At 36.2% G+C, this 16,461-nt stretch overlaps 2 protein-coding genes across 4 annotated transcripts; one reads left to right on the top strand and one right to left on the bottom strand.

The window, feature by feature from the left end:
* The first annotated feature begins 4 nt into the window (after positions 1–4).
* LOC103341738 (Cyclophilin-like peptidyl-prolyl cis-trans isomerase family protein) lies at positions 5–2,504 on the top strand. The gene is made up of 6 exons (XM_008245281.2): positions 5–164; positions 282–377; positions 471–532; positions 682–815; positions 1,428–1,512; positions 2,245–2,504. The coding sequence occupies exons 1-6, from the start codon at positions 93–95 to the stop codon at positions 2,288–2,290; spliced, it is 495 nt and encodes a 164-aa protein (XP_008243503.2). The 5' UTR covers positions 5–92; the 3' UTR covers positions 2,291–2,504.
* A 285-nt stretch (positions 2,505–2,789) lies between these two features.
* SPY (Tetratricopeptide repeat (TPR)-like superfamily protein) lies at positions 2,790–14,967 on the bottom strand. Of its 3 annotated transcripts, none has more exons than XM_008245284.2 (18): positions 14,605–14,967; positions 13,652–14,106; positions 13,097–13,258; positions 12,814–12,989; positions 12,616–12,691; positions 11,063–11,191; positions 10,825–10,944; positions 10,640–10,708; positions 10,475–10,556; positions 9,184–9,278; positions 8,789–8,853; positions 8,222–8,420; positions 6,954–7,148; positions 6,448–6,542; positions 6,183–6,318; positions 5,807–6,024; positions 4,156–4,283; positions 2,790–3,622 (listed from the first exon to the last, which is right to left on the bottom strand). In XM_008245284.2, exons 2-18 carry the CDS (start codon positions 14,060–14,062, stop codon positions 3,225–3,227), a joined length of 2,754 nt encoding a protein of 917 aa, XP_008243506.2. In that variant the 5' UTR covers positions 14,063–14,106; positions 14,605–14,967; the 3' UTR covers positions 2,790–3,224. The 3 variants fall into 3 exon arrangements, with proteins under 3 accessions (XP_008243506.2, XP_016652121.2, XP_008243505.2); XM_016796635.2 differs by having other exon boundaries at positions 13,652–14,102; XM_008245283.2 differs by having other exon boundaries at positions 14,634–14,967.
* Positions 14,968–16,461: the final 1,494 nt, after the last annotated feature.

The raw sequence follows: 16,461 nt of genomic DNA, 5'->3' as shown, positions 1-16,461 counted from the left end.
GGTTTATTTACGGGACGAAATGAAACGACTTATTGTAAAACCCTTTCCAAGTTGCCTTTTGTTCAGTCTGTGCGAGTCTTGGAGTCTGAAAGATGTGGGCAAGTGCAGAAGGAGGGTCTCCGGAGGTCACTCTAGAAACCTCCATGGGCGCTTTCACTGTTGAGGTAATTTTCTTTCTTCCCAAATTTCTCTTACTTTCCTCAGAAGCAAAGCTGAGACTTCAATCCATCGAGTTCGTATTTTGACGTTATTTATTTTTTTGTAAATTGTGAAAATCGTAGCTTTACTACAAACACGCACCAAGGACTTGCAGGAATTTCATTGAGCTCTCTCGCAGAGGTTATTATGACAATGTCAAATTCCACAGAATCATCAAGGTTTCAAAATTGGACTTTTGATTTCGTTTTTGTTTTTTGTTTTTTTTTTTTTTTTTTTGCCTTACTGATGGTTGAATTGTTAATTGGATTTAGGATTTTATAGTGCAAGGTGGAGATCCCACCGGGACAGGGAGGGGTGGAGAATCCATTTATGGGTATGCTTTGCTTCTTCTTTTATTTATTTATATTTATTATTTAGTTAAACGTTGAAGGGTTTTTATAATAATCTATACCCATTTAAGGGTTGTGGGAAACACTTTTATCATAATTCATAGTTAATGCCTTCTTGTATCATACGTTTCAGCGCAAAGTTTGAGGATGAGATAAGAACAGAGTTGAAGCATACTGGAGCTGGCATCTTATCTATGGCGAATGCTGGTCCAAATACAAATGGAAGCCAGTTCTTTATCACGTTGGCGCCATGCCCGTCACTGGATGGTAATATAATCTTTACCCAGTACTGTCTAGACTTTGTTTAATCAAACTGGTATGGTCCTTTTTCTTTATTTTGTTTCGTATGTGTTTTGTGCACTATGCCACCTTTTGTTTTACTTTATCTGCATAAAAGTGGTGCTTAGCAGTTACCAGTAAATGTTTTTTGCTCTATGATGCGCTAAGTGTACAATGTGGTTGGGTGCACTTCTGACTAAATGGTTTTATCCCATTTTGCCCAGAAGTTATTTGCATGAGACATCAGTGCATCACTGTGTGAACTATTGAAACGATTGGAATCTGAAAAACAGTTCTTGCCATAATAATTTTATCTGTATGGTACTGGGATTTTTTTCTGTATGGAAACCTTAGGCTTTAGGTGACAATAAAAACTGGACCACCGCCGTTAGGATTCTGCTTGAGCAACACTGTTTACTTGGATTTGTTTGTTACTTACCATTGAGTTATCTCCATTCAAAACTTCATGAAGGGGTTTCGATGGAAGAGTAGGGAAGGCTTTCTCTATTCTTTTGTTCAGTCTTCATCAGTACAATTTTGTGCTGTAAAAATTTGTCTTGCACCATTAACACTTAGCCTTTTGTTTCTGTTTTCATACAGGAAAGCACACAATATTTGGAAGAGTGTGCAAAGGAATGGAAATCATCAAAAGACTCGGCAGTGTCCAAACTGATAATAATGATAGGTATGCCTTCCCTTAGTTGTATTCTTGATGTTTAGTTCACATACATGCCCCTATCGTGTTTACGTTTTATCTGCAAATGATTATTCATGGTTATACTTTTTGTAAGAAATTGGCAATTTTTCTAGGGGTTCAGACTGCTAGATCCCCTAAATTGCTCAGCCTGTTGTGGTTCCCTGCACTAAACCAAAAAAACTTAAGACTTTACATTTTCGGGATTTTGAATGGAGTGAAAATAGGTGACATTGTGCCTTGTAAAATCTGCTAAAGGAATCTGATGTGGTTTGAGTAAAATTTTATGAGAAGTGAAGGGAGAAAATGAGATGTCAAGCGATGATGTTATATATTTGAGAAAGTTAGGCTATTGACTATTTTCTTTTTTGGATTCAATTTTGTGGTACAATGTCTTCACTGGTCAAGCTTGTCGATATTTTGAAAAGGATGTTGGAAAAATTATAAAATGTGTCATTAGTTGAGAGTTATCAATTCGTAGTTAATAGATTTAATGTGTGTTTAGGCAAGTACGCATTGTGGCACCTTGTCATGGCTTTGGATTGTGGAACCATATTCCTCCATACATGCATCCTTAACGTGCCTAGATTTTGTAAAGTTTGCCATTCATGGCACAGGGTCCACACTATCTAATTGTTGCTCCTTTTCACCATACTTCTTTAGAAGACTTTAGTTTGTGGATTTGTCCAAAACTCTATTTAACATATGCTTTTGTCCGTACAGGCCAGTGCATGATGTGAAGATACTGCGGACATCTGTCAAAGATTAGACATTGCAAAGCTGCTGTCAGAGATAAAAAGCCAAAGAGCTGCAACAAGTTAATTGGATATTGTATTAACTCAGAACTATGATGATCAATGTATTTCAGTTTCTTACAAGGATACTAACAGTGAAAAATTCTGGATTTAAACTTTATATGGAACCTCACGAATTTTGCTGATGTTTCTGAAACTGTATAAAAAATTTCCCCGACTTGAATTTCATACCTTTGAAGATTACTTTTACACAAGTAGTTTTCTACGACTCGAATTTACCCTTTTTCAGTTATCTTTCATAGAACTACGTCTTGTTTCAAAACTCCAATTCCCACTTTCATATGCGGGCAGAAACATTTCATGAATCAATGCCTCGACACGTGCAAAAATATCAGGCTGCATTTACAAGAATGCATCCATCTCATAGAACTGATTGGCAACATTTAAACCCCCATGCCACCATCAAAATGATTAAATCGTACAATTTTGAATTTTCGCGAGACAAAAACAGGATTCCACTGTAACCAAACCAGGTAATTTCACCAACTTTGCTGTTTAAAAATCATACAAGCAATCCTAAAATAAGTAAAAAAAAATCTTAAAATTTACAAACACAATTCTATAGTCGGGAAAAATTGCTGGCAGCCACCTAAAATATCAGTTCATAGTATCACTTCTTTTTCATTGATAGTGTATAGCATCACCTCTTTCAATTCTTCATTTTGTACGCAGATAATAATATATTGACTCCGAATGCGGCCAGCAGTTGTTTCCCAAAAAATGTGATCCTAGGCGAGTAAACATAGTGCTTCCACCTTAGTTACAACCGGACTCGATTCCACTAAAGGCAGTCATGACTAAATATACCATAGGAGATCAATTCACCCAGAAAAGCAATATGATTCCTATCAAACAAATCCCCGTACAAACGCCTCCGATATGTGCCCATCAGACTCCTCCATTTTCTTCACAAGTAGAGAGGTTAAGCACAGGCTGTGGAAGAGGAATAAATCCATTCGTCTTAATAGATCCAGGAGGACCTTCTCTTGGTGTTGTAATACTTGTTGACTCAGAGATTTCAGCAGCTGGCTCTTCAGTGATTACTTCCTGTTGTAGCATTTCTATGTGCCTTTGTGATGGCACATCACCTTTGCAGTATCTGTGCCACATATTCCTGTATGCTGACTCCAGCCCAAGGGTAAACTTTTGTCCGTCACAGACAGGCGACCTGGACATAAGGTCCCGGAGACCCATTCTCAAATTTGAAAGCGCTGTAACATCAGAGGCCAACTGCACTGCCAACTGGACATATTCATCCTCATTTTTAGCGATCAGATTTCCCAACCCTGTATTAAGTCCACTTTAATCGGTTAAACAATGCTGAACTCATCAGCAAGAACACACACATATTAGGCATTACCAAAAGAAAGACTTGCGCACATCCATCAAAGGTTCGATATCGAGAGAATTGATCTCTAAACTGATAAAACTATTTGCCTAGTGAGTTGTGAAAAATGTTTATGAACCTGTTACAGTGAGGAGATACATAGAAGATTGTGGCTATATGAGCTCTCCCACCCCAATGACCAAAGGCATTTATTTTTCATATATTGTTTATTTTATTGTCCTCTTTTATCCCACTATATCTCAAATACTAGGATAGTTAAATCCACCTCTCCACAAGATAACAGTTCTTCTTAGCCATGTATGAGATATAATCTCACACTTCTATTGGCTTGGTTTATGCATTTATAGCATAAACCAAAATATATGCATACCAACCATACGGCAGATAAAGCAAAACAGTAATCTCCTGTGCAACCATACACCATTGATTAAAAAAAATAAAAAACAAAAAGCAGAAAGAAAAATTCCTTACCAACTTTACTGAGAATACTAACACCAACATTGTGCGCATGTACTGAACCAGCCATAGTAACACACGGAACTCCCATATATAAAGATTCACATGTTGTGGTTGTTCCAGCATATGGAAAAGTATCCAAACTACATAGAGAGAAGATAACTTGGGTCAGAACCTCCAAACAAGATCCAACAAGAAACAAGTGAAACCGCACTAAAATGTGCAACCAGCAGGACTAGCATAAATGAATCCAGCGAGACTTTATTGCATACACATCATAAATTGTCAAATGGTTCTCTAATTTATGTCCTAAGACTCTGACCAAATCTCTTTTTCCCATGCAAAACAACCTTTCAAAAAGTGATATTTACAAGTAGCATTACCTCTGCAATCACGCATACAATGACAAACATGGACCAAAGCTATAATGCAATAAAGTAATACCCAATGACAAGTTTAAAGCACCTTTCAGTACATAACACTGCAATTGATTTTAGACATCTGACTAATTCTTTAAAAGAACACATGCTGACTGTAATTCGAGCATTGCATGCAAGAGGAAGAAAGGATCCATATTTTTAGTTCAGGAATCAACTATGATTTGTTCTACTTGCTTTCCTTAGTAGTCATTAAGCTATGAGTAAACCTTATCCAAGGAGGCGACTCATTTTTTTATATAATATTCCATCTACAGAAAAATATCGTAAAACACTCCATAAAAAAATACTCCTTATTAAACTAAATAAAAACATTAATATCGTATAACATTCACTGGGCATAAATATCCTTATTACAAATATACCATACCATTTAAGAGATAATTTCTCTGTTTTCCCTCTTATTCCCCCAATATTGTAGCCCTCCTTTCATACTCATTGAAAAATAATAAAAATAATAATATTAATGCATCTCACCATCTCTAAAAAGCTTAAATTCATTAACCATGTTTTGATTTAAATATTTCAATGTCTTACGAATTTAAGAATACCCTAGCAATTTCCCTAACCAAGATTTTTAATAACTAATTATCGCAACTTATTTAATATGTCATCAAGATAATATCATACACATCATACAATGCTATATCATTCCCTTAGAAAAAGTACTGTCAACTTAGTAATTAGTAACTATAGTATCTTAACATTCATATGATTGGTTCCAAATAGGCATGTAAGTAAGTGATTTATAACTCATCCCAACCAATTCGAATCACATTTTTTTGGGTAACCTCATGTCTTGAACAATTTTTGCAAAGAATAAAAAGATCTCTTATTTTTAATGCCTTTAATTTCCCCTAACAAACATAATTTGTTTTTGTTAATTTCTATCATTATTTTTAGAGTCATTCATAAAATAATTCAATTCACATATTTTAACTTTAGTTACGACTGTGACAGATCAAGTCTCTTGTTTCCAAATTAAAATATTTTCCTATGTTCATTTTTTATATTACATAATCTATTTAATTCAAGATCCAGTGTGGAAACCAGTTCACAGTTTGGATTCGAACTCCATAGATAATATGGAAGGCTCAGACAACCACACGATGTAAGAAAGGTTTGAGGTATAGGAAGTGTTCATCCAACAGAGATAAATAAACAATATATATATAAGCAACTTTCATACTACTGTCTTCCAAATGTAAGAAAAAATATCTTTGTTTTACCTAATGTCCATGAGAGAATAGGCTTGCATATGATCGTAATTGAGTAAAATTAGAGGTAGAAGATCAACACGTAGTGGTTCCAACCCCAGCTGCTCCAATGTCGAAAGAAATCTCTCTCTCACACTATCACAACTAAAAGGCTTACATTTCACCACAAGACGAGAATTTGGAATTGCAGAAAGAATTCTCGCCCAAACTTGTAACACTTTTGGAGTGATCTAATAAGAGAGAAGAAAAGAGGAGTGAGGCAAGGCATTACACGAAAAGTATGATCTTTTTTATCGAAAGAAACAAGAATTCTATTATATGATAAGTAATCTAGTTGCTTATGGTTTTAGCTATACATCTGATACAAGAAAAACAACCTAGCCAATACCTTTGCCAGATTATTAAAGCTGCCAAAAGTAATAAAGCCATTGGAAAGAGCAGGAGTGGGCAAAACAGGCCCCGCCTCAGGGGAAGGTGTATAACACAGGAAGCAGTCTGGTAATCGAACTAACTCCTCAACATGCCTGACCAAAAAAACAAACAGATCAAAGTTACACAAAAATGTACTGGTACTACCTACTCTAGCGGGTACTCATGCTTGAATTCAGAAGAAACAAGAGTAGTAATCATAGGAGTAAAAGTAGTAGACCTACTTCTGCTTTGAATCAGGAGAATCCGCCAGTGAATCTGTGATTCTATAGTCAATTGCCGGTAAACCAGTTGTGTTTGGGTAGCCAATCCAGGTCACCTGTAAATCCAGCAATAGCAGGTTTAGCTACTTTAAGCACACGATCCAGTGCAAATACACAATCAAACAGTGAATGAGTGAGGTACGTGACAACAAAAAGAACAAATTTGATGGGAAGCCCTTGTTTTTTGAACTGAAAAAAAACATCAGGCTTTAATAAATAAAGCAACTCGATGCTTAGAAAGCTGTACAATATATAGGAAAATCATATGGTTATTCCAGGACAAAGATGTTCTTTTAACATTGCTCCACTTCCAGATTTTCCAAGGCCAAAAAGAATTTAGATTTGCAGTATACTATATACTATACACTATAAGATATGAGTCAACAAAGAAAAATTGCACAAACTAACAATAACAAGAATGTTTAAAGTCATATGCTATAGAAAAATCAGAACACCTTTCAGCATACCTGAACAGGTGAGGGCCTGCACGCCATTGTTCCCAATTTGTTGTTAGCAGTATGGCCAGTAAGTTCCACCAGGATATCAACCTTATCTTCTCTAACCATGGTCGCAACCTTCTTTTCATCAATCCCATATATATCCCTCCAAATCCCGCCCTTTTTCAAGACTTTATCCCTAAACCTAATAGTCTTGGCATCTGCCTGTGATATTTATAAAAATCAATTCCAAATTGTCTGTGGGATAAAACTATCTAACAATAAAACATCTCAAATAGTATTTTCCATATAAGCAATAAGACTTTAAGAAACGTATACAACATTGAAATAAAATAAAATCACAATTTCAAGAGAACATGAGAATTTATGACCAGTGAAGCAATGACCAAGTAACTTTTTGCACATCCTAGGAGAGTATTGGTTAGCGAACAGTGGAAGAGATGATAGATACTGATGATAATCAAGATAGTGTTGGCAGCGATCATGGCGTTATTCACAAATGCAAAAGTTGTGGTGGAAAAAGTGCAAGCACCAAATGTACTGAGATATAGTAAAGATGGCTATTTGTTGGAGGCCCAAGCTTTACAAATTGAGAGAATTGCAAGCTTTATGGAGGCAATACCAATGCCTATGGTAGGTGAACTTAGTGGTTATGCTGGTGGTGGTGGCTCATGGCTGTTGTAGAGGGTGTGAACTCTTAACACTGCAAAATTAAACGATGCAGAAAGTGGCAATGACAGTGACAGTGGTCAAAGTAATGGAAGAAACCAACACACTGGCAACGATACATGTAACATGCAGCATATAAAAACAAAAGTGAAAATAGACAATGAAAAGATTGGTTTCGTCACACAGTCTAAGTGGTCATTGCGTCTTTCCAGGAGTCAAAGTAGAACCAGGTGTGGATTTCTGGGAGCTCCACAAGGGTGTCAAAACTCATAAGTGAAGCAATCAAAATTTTCTATTTACCCATCAATGAATGGCACAGGAGAGAGGAAATCAGAAAAATAGAAGGATACAGACATTAATGATCATCCAGTGTATTGCGAACAGTTGAGGAAAACTAAAGCACATACAGAGAGAGATGATAAGTTTTCACCAAACATATGGCTTTAGAATGGAGTTGTAATGGGAATTGAAAGCAAATTAGAATGTTGGCAAAATATGCAAATGAAAAAGTAAGACACACAGGAACCATGAACAAACTTTAAAATCAAAATGCACAACCCCCATAGATGAATGTAGGTATAAATTGACAAAAGAAAGAAAAAGGATACCTTCACTACTGCAGAATAAATAACCACCTTGTACTTTGCGTATTCATGATGGGCTAGCGGAGCTTCTATAAAATATGACACGGAATGAGTAAAATAATCAGGAGATATGTATCCGATCACAAGGGGTCGTTCTGGATCTTTTGGATTGTCCCATGAAGTGTACTGTGGATATAACCTCATAAAGCGTCTACCCCAGTCCCTGCTTGTACATAAATTCAGTTTAAGCATCATCAAATTTACAATTACTGATTCTTTTTGTGAACTGACAAACAGAACATAAAAAATAATAAACAAAAGCCAATAGGAAAACTACAATTACCGCTACACTAGACTATACATTTATAATATACCTTTACTATAAAGGTATAGCCTAATGTAATACTTAATGTTAAAAGTTAAAAAAAATATAAATAAATAGCGTACATGTTTGATAAGTCTAGGCTATACCTTTATAATATACCAACGTGGTTATCAATACTTGCTTTTTTTCATTAGAAGTTTAGTATGGTCATTGAACAAGGAGAAGGGAAAAGAAATCATGCAAAGTTAAGAGGACTTAGTTGAGACCTGTGAGCCACAAAAAGTTTCTCATCACGTCCTTCATTTATGTAGTTCATTGCAAGCAATCGATTCTGCAAGAACACAGTCAACCATATAGAGATTAAAAACAAAACTTGCAAATAACAGGTTCTGCCATAAGAGAGACCAAGAGCACCAACAATAAATAAATACTCATTTATTGCAATATCTAAAGGCACTGCACCAATGAGTTTCATATCAGAAGTCAGAACTGTTAATATCTATCCCATTTTCCATTAGCAATCAAACCTGGAGCATGCCACTACCAAGTTTGACATTTTTTTCACTGACACAAAGATTACAGATATAAACCACAGCAAACAGATTGAAAGACCTTTAGCACTCACATGAGTAAATCTTATGAGAGTGTAGAGAATTAATACCTGGCCTGCATTCCGGGAATCAGGATCTATTTTTAGGCATTGCTCATATGCATCAATAGCCAAAGTAATATTTCCAGCATCTCGGTAGAGAACCCCTGCACAAAAAGGATAAACAGATATGAATTTACAACAAAATTTATAATTAAAAGAAAATGGAGCATAACCCACCACAATAGAACAAGTACAGAAATTCAAAATTCACTATGAATAAAATCAGAAGAATATCTTCACCATTTCTATTTATAAAATTTCCCCTCCTTACATTAGCCAAGTAGGAAACAACGATTTCAATATGGGTCAAAGCAGGTGTTTGGCATTTTCTCTTATATGTACGAATTCTTATTTTCTTAGACTCTGCCTTTTGAAGGATCCATCCTCTTAGACTCTATCAAATGATATAAAATATATATATATATATATATATATATATACATACAATCCCCTTCTATTGAGGGACACCCTTTAGGGTCCCCTATGAAATTTTTTTCAATGATCCAAACCATCTATTTTTCACATCTTCATTCAGAGATCATCCTTGCAAAAAATCATGCAAATCGAAAATCATTAAGGCATCTAATTGAGACCAACAAAATCAATGAACATAGTGTTTCAAGAAAGTACTTGAATTTCAATAATTTAATTGAGTGGTCAAATGATATCGGATTCAAGTGATTTTTTGTAGCGATGATCTTTGAATGAATATCTACAAAATAGATGGTTTGGATTAGTGAAATACAATGCGGAGTGGGCCCTACAAGGGTGTCCCTCAAATAAGCTTATTTGAGGGACCCCTCAATGGAAGCTCTCTGTATATATACAATCTTGCTTCTAGGAATATTTGAATTTTGAATTAAGATCCTTTCAAATCCCAACTACCCCTTTAAAGCCTAAGGTCTAAAGACTACATTAAGAGTTAAACACTTTCCCATCAACAATAAAAAGAAACAAAACAATCAAAAGCAGAGGCATTTGAAACAAATTTGAGAATTTCCTTTCACATCTTTAGGACTAATTTTTATATAAAATAGCAAGCAAATCTCTGCTCCGAGCTTGATAACTGGATTAAGATGGATTAAATTATATTAGAAACAATAAACTAAGAACACATTTAACAGCTAATATATGTTGTCAAATAAATTCTATGATTAACTCTAAAACAAATCAGATTACTCAATTTAAATACCTAGCATAATACCAATTCCATTATGAGTTGCATAGTGTCTCTAAGAGTAATGTGAATGGCAAAAGCTCAGTGAAGAAAAAACTCAGAGTCTTAGAAAAAGAGAGCAACCCAAGTTGTTATATGCCTCTGCATATGTGGGATTTGCAATTATAGCTTTCTCAATCATGTTTGCAGCAGCATCCATTTTACCCTGCCAATAGCAAAAAGCAGTCATTGATATATGATATATAGACATTCTAGAGTCTTAACACCTAGAAGGGATTGAAACCAAACCTGGACAGTGTAGACAACACCAAGATTGTTCAACGACTGTGAAAAGTTTGGTTTGATTGACAAAGCCAACTGCAAATGGATAACCAACGATGATGATAACAAAAGTGATGATGGTAACATCATTCAATCAGTATTTTAGAAGGGAAAAAAGAAAGAATTTTTTTTGTACAAGTATCAAAAATTGCCTGATAACACTCTACTGCTTTATCAAGGTTGTCTCGATCTTTGTATATTACTCCCAAATTATTGCATGCTTCTGCACAATGGGGATTAAAGTGGAACGCAAGTTCATAGAACACAATGGCCTGCACAAACAGAAAATGATTACCACCGCCATGTCGAACTGACTTAACCAATAAAGAAAATATATCCAAGTGAGAGAGAGAGAGAGAGAGAGATCCTTTCATAAAAATAAAAACTTACCATGTCAAACTTAAGCATTTCACCATAAGCAACGCCGAGATTGTACATAGCATCCGCATAATGCCAGTTATAATAAAGAGCCTTCTTGTAATAGGATATACCTTGATCAATGTCACCTTCCAATTTAACCTAACAAACATGTTACTGAATCCAAAATCAGATAATAAAAAAATTGGAAATTTTATCATAATGAGAAAATAAGGAACATGAGAATGTCTTGAAAATGAGTTAGGGTGTGTTTCATATAAATGAAAGGAAAATAGATAGGCCGGACAGATCTGAGGAAAGACTCTGGAACAGAAAAACATTTGGGTCACTGCAGCGAATATGTACCATCATGTTGATCTCACCCAAAGTCAATAAAATAATCAGGTTTGACAACCAAAATTTCTTCTTGGATGTTACTGATTGGAATTAAGTAAGATGATGGACAACAAAAATAATCGAGTTAAAAATGTTGAAGAAACACTATGATGAGATCTCCAGAGTCCAGACACCCTTTTTGGTTACTGAACTATTTGAGCAACGACAAATAAGAGCAAATGAAACTGAAGTCATAACTCATATAGTTCCCCCTTGACTGACACATCTAATTGATGAGCGGCAAACAAAATATTTCTGCTCTTTAAATAGGAGAACTAAGAAGTTAGGACTTCTATACACTCTTTACCAAAATGCTTCAATGATTTTCACCAGCTAATATCTCTTTTATTTAAGTCAAATTCCCATAATTAATACTTCGTCAAAATTTTAAATTCATAATTACCAGTTACAACCTATGTCCTTGGTGCTAATATATAATATTCTTAGGATTGGCAAATGCCTGATGTGTTCACTTGAACTAGTCAAGAAGAAATCATTAAGTAGACAGCTTGAAGAGTTTAGAAGAGCCTTGAAGATACAAATCTAATCTATGTTTGGTCAAGCATAACACTCCCTAGGCTCACCCGACCGACATGGCCCAGCCAACTGCCAACTTATCAGGCACATGCTACCAGTAAAATTTAGGTGGTAAAAAGCCTAGGATTTTTTTTCTGTGGTTGTGTAGTTGAGTAATTAGTGGGTTGATTCTCATTTCCAGGTGATTCAACAGAAATTTGAGTTGGGTTAACCCAATAACCTAATTTGTCCTGGTGGAAAGTTTGATTTTGAGTCCATGATGCCAGTGCCACAGCTTTGCCAGAAAAATCTCTTCATCATTGAGGATTGATTAAATCCATCTCGGTGAAACATCACACTAGTGACAGGAGAGTGCGATAAATCTGATCAGACCTATTCACTGCCTTCTAGGGCACAATTTCTCTTGGGCCCTCGGCACAATTTTTATTTTTTTATTTTTTTATTTTTTAAATAGCAGCCACTTCTTAAAAGTTACACCAAACCAATCATTAGAAAATAAGCCCAACAAAACAATGATGATCATGAATAACAAATTAGGTAGCAGAACCAAAATGGAAGTCCTAGAAGAAAAGTGATGAGGATAACATAATTGATTAAAACAAGACAATGAATATGGCAGGAAAACCCAAAAAATAAAAAGGACGAGATATCACCTTTGTTCCTAAATCTGTCAAGGCTATGGCCATATTATTCTTTGCAATTTCAAAGTTTGGTGAAACAGCAAGACACCTAGGACAGCATAGCAACCAAGCAAGCATAGCGTCAGCATAGATATAACCATCAACAAGATTTACAGCTATCTATGCAAGCTTCAACTTAGACCGACCAATAGAATGCAAACAGTAGACTACCTCTCATAACAAGCAATAGCAGACTCCAAATCACCACGATTTTTGTAAATGACACCCATGTTGCAATATGCTTCAGCATACATCGGCCTCTCCAGTGCAGCCTTCTCATAGCAACTAAGGGCCGTGTCAAATTGCATCATTTCAGAGTAGACAACACCAAGGTTATAATATGCAGGCTGCATTCACAGAGTGAGGTAAGAATATAAATCTGTAAGAACAGAAAACAAGAAGAATAAAAAAGGGTAGAAACCATTAGAAAGGAGGACAGAGAATATGAAATTACAGCATAGTGTGGATCTGTCTTCAAAGCTTCATAATACTTCTGCAGTCCCTCTTGAGTATTGCCAGCAAGCTTTAAGCTAGTTCCAAGATCTGTTAATACAATGGCTAGGCATTCTGCAGCGGGTTTGTACGAAGGGTCTGCTTTTAGAGCCTTTTGATATGACTGTTCCAAGCAAAATTGTTTGTTAATTGGTAATATTTCATAGTTTTAAACATGATTTATAAATCACTCAAAGCACAAAAAAGTAGTAGATAACAGATATACCATCAAAACGACCTTACTTGGACAGGATCCATTCAAAGGTCTAGAGTAAAATAGTTAAATGTCATCATTGAAATCAACGGACAATCAAGTGTACTCATTCATTCCTTATGCATACACTCAGTAACTAGTAATGCATTCAAAAGGGTGGTTCGGCACAAATAAACAAACACTAAAGCATTGCAGTAGGCCTGCGAAGTGCCAAGCGCCTTTGTATTGTTACTCACCAAAGAAATTTCTGTTGTTTTTTTGTTCTTTTAGACAAAAATAGTAAGTTAAGTAAGGGGAGCATACCTCAGCAGCCTCCCTTAGGCGGCCCTCATCCTTATACAAAATACCACAATGTGTGAGGGCGCATGCATTCTGCGGGTCCAACCTGATTGCTTCCGTGAAACTGTCAAAAGCGAGCCTTCCCATATTTTTCATTTGCAAGCATATTCCTTTTCCAATATGAGCTTCCACATTTCCGGCATCTTTCTCCAACACAGTCTCATAAAGACTCAGAGCATCAGCAAACTTATTCCTCGAGCGAAGAATGTTGGCATAAGACAGAGCATCTTTCACTTCAAATCTCCTCCCTACTGGAGATACAGCAACGATAGAGCCACTAGTACTAGGAGAAGGATGTGAACCATCCAAGAATCCATTTTCTCCAACTGAGTCCCCATCTCTCCCATTACCAACATCTTTCTCCGTCCATGCCATTTGGGAATGGTTAAAAGGGCGCTACTTTTCACTCGAAAATCTACCTACAGACAAATTAAACATAAAGCTTCAGTTTTAACCACAAATTTGAAATTTGGCGCACTAAAAAATCAATCATTTAAATGCTTGTTTGGCATAAGCCAAGCAAAACCAAGATTTTGGAAAATTAGTATAATGCTGACAGTTGGATGAAAGCTCAAGAGTCGAGCTTAACAAAGTTAGATAGCCATGTACCAGCAATTACTATCAGAACAATGCCCAGAAAAACCTAATAAACTAACCATCGTTTTCATATTCAAAACGCCCCCATTAATTACAATTTCAAACCCTAATATAGCACGATCACAGTAGCCCTCTACTAAAACCAAACGATCATTAAGCAATCAACCAAAACCCTAATACACCGCGATCACATATGGATTAAAGATAGGATTTTGATAACAATAACACGCTATTAAGCTCAAAACAGGGGCTTAAAGAAGAGTGAGAAAAAATGGCAAAAAATGCAAGGGAAATTAGGAATTTTGAAATTTGAAGCGTACACTTGGAGGTCGACGAGCTCCTTCTTTACCTAAACAGAGTGGGCAATGGTGAGAGATCAAAGGCTACGGCTAGGGCACGGCTATGGTCTCCGTTGGAGCTAGTCGAGCTCCTTTGTCAAGCACCCGACTTTAGCTGGGGGTTTTGCCGTTTTAAAGAGTTAACTAGGGTAAAAAGTAGAGACGCCCTGCCACAGCAGCCTCTGGCTCTCTTGGACACACAGGTTGAATTGAATGTGTCCAAAATGAAACCCAGAAGATGAAGAAGAAGAAGAAGAAGGGAGGCCGTTAATCACAACGTTTAGAAAACGGGACATACGAGAGGGACTAGGGGAGAGACAAAGCTCCGTGTGTTCTTTAACCCTGTTTTTTATGCGTATTTGCTTTTATACCACTGCGCTAAAACGAGTCTTGAGACCGCGCAAAACACAAATCACTCGGCGACTCGGCGTGGCGAAGTAGGAGTGTCGTTGTCGGCAGCCCCAAAATCCCCGAAAGCCCTGAAAGGATTTTGTGATTTCGAGCATGGGGGTGAGCTGGTTTACCGTGCCATTGTCGCCAATGTGCTCCGGCTCTATGGGTATAATTGGTATTTCGCCTCTTTTATTCAAGTAATTATTATCCACTTAGAAAAAGAAAAATTTGAAAAAGAAAATTAAAAGAGTTACGTTACGAAACACACACTGTCAACCACGTGTCTATCTTTAAAAAAATCAACATCACTTAGAGCACCTCCACCCTAAAAGGCAAGGGTAAGGTTTGATACTATTCACGTAAATAGTAACAACCTCGCTTTTTCCACCAAAGGCACGGATAATGGCAAATACTATTCACTTTACTTTATTTTATATATTTTTTTAATACTTAAACCATTAATTTTGATAAGCTTTTCAAATAATATTTTAGATTGTCACGTGTCACTATTTATTATAAAGTTACATTAAATTGGAAATGCAAGAAAAAACAAAGATTATGTAAGAAAATATAAACAAATTGGAAAGTAGTAGAAAAGGGAGAGTGAAAAGTAAAAAAATATTGGAAGGAGAAGAGTTTGTATAAAGATTTAATGTGAAAAGTGAATAAAATTGTCAGGTATGTATAGGGAAAAAATCTAGAATTTTTTGGTATTTTTTAAAAAAAAATTCGAGGGCATCGGATTTCGCAAAAAATTCGATCAAAAAGTTCGAAGCGCCACATGGCATCTTCCCATAGGGGTTGTAAAAAAATTGATTTTCACCTTCGACGTCAAGCAACTTAGGCTAGACCCCAATCAAGAATTGCCCTTGGGCTTGCCCGGTGCGCCTGAGGCTTGCCCAGCTTGAGGTTGCGCTTGGAGGGGAAACCGGTTTGGGGGCTGTTGCCGTGGTTTGAAGCTAGCGGTGGAGATGTTCTTACAGAATGAAACCGTAACGCAACACATATCACATTTTTGTAACAAATATTGAACCATACCTGTAAGCTGCAAGTGCAATGGCGTATCCATTAATTTTTCTTCATTCGAGACAAAATTAAGCTCGCATGTCAGCTGCCTTTGGCTCTCTACCATGCATCGGCCTCTCGAGGCATTTTGTCGAACACTTTGATTTTTTGGCAAATCTACCCAATTAAAACGCCAAACAAACATTAGGCAATTCCATGCATAGTCATAATGTAAATTCATTGGTGCATACGTATATAAGTGAACTAAGGAGCTAGGATTTTAAGTTTTGGGGTGGCTCAAAATAAGCTTTGGTTGGATTGATTTTTACAAAGTTTACCAAATCTCACATATTATATACATGTTTGGAAGAGCTACTAATCTAAATATGAAAGTTTTCTTGTAATATTTATATGCAATGACATGTTATTGTATATGTATTT

The sequence above is a fragment of the Prunus mume genome, linkage group LG8 (assembly GCF_029339155.1).
Source record: "Prunus mume cultivar Tortuosa linkage group LG8, ASM2933915v1, whole genome shotgun sequence".
In the NCBI taxonomy this organism is placed as follows: domain Eukaryota; kingdom Viridiplantae; phylum Streptophyta; class Magnoliopsida; order Rosales; family Rosaceae; genus Prunus; species Prunus mume.
The sequence above is the reverse complement of the archived record's forward strand: the minus strand, read 5'-3'. Positions and strand labels throughout refer to the sequence as shown.

Bases quoted from the DNA above. Each gene is read 5' to 3' on its own strand.
- LOC103341738 (XM_008245281.2), top strand. From the start codon at position 93: ATGTGGGCAAGTGCAGAAGGAGGGTCTCCGGAGGTCACTCTAGAAACC. The intron at 533-681 runs GTATGCTTTGCT...CATACGTTTCAG, and splicing joins GGTGGAGAATCCATTTATGG to CGCAAAGTTTGAGGATGAGA. The intron at 816-1,427 runs GTAATATAATCT...GTTTTCATACAG, and splicing joins GCCATGCCCGTCACTGGATG to GAAAGCACACAATATTTGGA.
- SPY (XM_008245284.2), bottom strand. From the start codon at position 14,062: ATGGCATGGACGGAGAAAGATGTTGGTAATGGGAGAGATGGGGACTCA. The intron at 10,557-10,639 runs GTTTGGTTTCAA...TGCTATTGGCAG, and splicing joins GTGTTGTCTACACTGTCCAG to GGTAAAATGGATGCTGCTGC. The intron at 9,279-10,474 runs GTTGCTCTCTTT...CTTTTTGTGCAG, and splicing joins AGAGGCATATAACAACTTGG to GGGTTCTCTACCGAGATGCT.